The 2,500-nt window shown below is 28.9% G+C and overlaps 1 protein-coding gene across 1 annotated transcript in view; it reads left to right on the top strand.

The window, feature by feature from the left end:
- Nucleotides 1–2,500, top strand: part of eya2 (EYA transcriptional coactivator and phosphatase 2) — a 181,105-nt gene that overhangs the window by 112,555 nt on the left and 66,050 nt on the right. The window contains exon 7 of the mRNA XM_062037495.1: nt 2,002–2,150. Coding sequence (XP_061893479.1) covers nt 2,002–2,150 — 149 coding nt within the window. The remainder of the gene's footprint in view (nt 1–2,001; nt 2,151–2,500) is intronic.

The raw sequence follows: 2,500 nt of genomic DNA, 5'->3' as shown, positions 1-2,500 counted from the left end.
GCCCCTAAAGCAGGGGTCCCCAAACTACGTTTCCGGCCCGCCATCGTCCAAAATCAGGCCCGCGGGAAGTCCCAAGTATAAAAATAAAATAAAAAATTATATATATATATATATATATATATATATATATATATATATATATATATATATATATATATATATATATATATATATATATATATATATATATATATATATATATATAATTATTTTTTTCTGTCTTTTCTTATCCACTTTGTACCGCTTGCTACTCACGGTGTCTCCTAGCCGCTCAGGCAAATCATATTGTCTAAAAATGCATTTTCTCATCGATAACGTGACATCATTGCGCGCGGAAAGTGCGCTATATATATATACAGTATATGTATATATATATATATATATATATATATACACACTTATATATATATATATATATATATATATATATATATATAAGTGTGTATATATATATATATATATATATATATATATATACATATATATATATATACATATATACATGTATATATACATATATATACATATATATATATACATATATATATACATATATATATATATATATATATATATATACATATATACATATATATATATATATATATATATATATATATATATATATATATATATATATATATATATATATGTATATATATATATATATATATATATATATATATATATATATATATATATATATATATATATACACAGCCCGGCCCCCGGCCAAATTGTTTTAACCCAATGCGGCCCCCGAGTCAAAAAGTTTAGGGACCCCTGCCCTAAAGGGACATGGGGGAAAAAAAATGTTTTTATAATATGTATCTTGTGCGCAAGAAAAACTATCTCGTGCGCACAAGAAACTTTTTCGTGCACACGAGAAACTTTTTATAAAGTTATAATTTTTATTTATTTTATTTTTTTTATTTATTTTTTTTAGACATGTATCTCGTGCGCACGAGAAACTTTTTATAAAGTTATAAAAAAAAAATTTTTTTTTTTTTTTTTTTAGACATGTATCTCGTGCGCACGAGAAACTTTCTTGTGCACACGAGATACATGTCTAAAAAAAAATTTAAAAAAAATATTTTTTTATTTTTTTATATTTATTTTAGAGATTGTTTCTCATGTCTAAAAAAAGTAAATAAATTAATTTTAAAAAAAATTTTTTTTTTAATAACTTTATAAAAAGTTTCTCGTGCGCACGAGATACATGTCTAAAAAAATTAAATAAAAATAAAAAATTAGAAAAAAATTAAATTCCCCATGTCCCTTTAGGGGCTCCGTATAACAGTCATACTAAAAAAAATGCCTGTATTATTGTATCTATGTGAGTTTTACTAGAATGAGGCGTTTTGGTAAGGTTTACAAATAAAAAAATTAGGTTTTACTCAAAATGACAGTACAACTGCCACACTCATGACAGTTATTTAAACATAACTCCTAAACCACACTTGAAAAATTGCTAATAATGCCTGAAATAATGCATCCTTGTGAGTTTTACTCGAAATATATGCTTTTTTAAGGCTTGCAAACACAAAAAGTCGTTTTTTACTCAATATGACAGTAATGTTCTTAGAATCCTGAGATAATGCGAAAAAAGCAATAAAAATGTATTCAAACACAACTCCTAAACCAAACATGCAAAATGTCTAAAAATGGCTGTAATATTGAATATATGTGAATTTACTAGAATCAGTTGTTTTTGTAAGGTTTGCAAATACAAAAAATAGGTTTTACTCACTATGACCGTATACTGTCACACTCAAATAAACCCAACAACATTATGATTTGTACAATTACAGAATGTGCCTGTTCTATTTTCAAACAAAGAAAACAATCTGAAGTTGTCTTTATTTTTAAGTTATCGTGCCGTGATTTTACCAGTCCGGCCCACTTGGGAGTAGATTTTTCTCCATGTGGCCCCCCCCCATCTAAAATGAGTTTGACACCCCTGGCGTAGAATGAGACTGACTGTATATGGTGCATTTTTAGGAGAGTACCACACGCCGCCCAGCCCCCCCACGCCGGGTAAAGAAGAGGCAGAAAGGGGCGGAGTCTCAACACGAAGGGGGTCTGACGGGAAGCTGAGGGGAAGGAAAAGGATCAGCGACCCAGCGCCGCCTCTAGATGCAGACATTGAGGTAAACATTGTCTTGATTTTTAAATTGTCCTGTATTATTATGTATTTTACAATGTACTGCTATTATATTTCCTGTATTTTATATTATTACTTTGAAGTTTTTTATATATATATATATATATTTTTTTTTTAATCCTGTAAAGCGTCTTTGAGTACTCTGAAAAGCGCTATACCAAATAAAATGTATTATTATTATTATTATTATTGATTTTAGCACAACAATGTATCTTCCATCCTCTTTCGCTTATCCGAGGTCAGGTTGCGGGGGCAGCAGCCTAAGCAGAGAAGCCCAGACTTCCCTCTCCCCAGCTTCTTCGTCCAAAACAATGAATATAACATCATTTAATATTT

The sequence above is a fragment of the Entelurus aequoreus genome, linkage group LG26 (assembly GCF_033978785.1).
Source record: "Entelurus aequoreus isolate RoL-2023_Sb linkage group LG26, RoL_Eaeq_v1.1, whole genome shotgun sequence".
Classification (NCBI taxonomy): Eukaryota; Metazoa; Chordata; class Actinopteri; order Syngnathiformes; family Syngnathidae; genus Entelurus; species Entelurus aequoreus.
The sequence above is the reverse complement of the archived record's forward strand: the minus strand, read 5'-3'. Positions and strand labels throughout refer to the sequence as shown.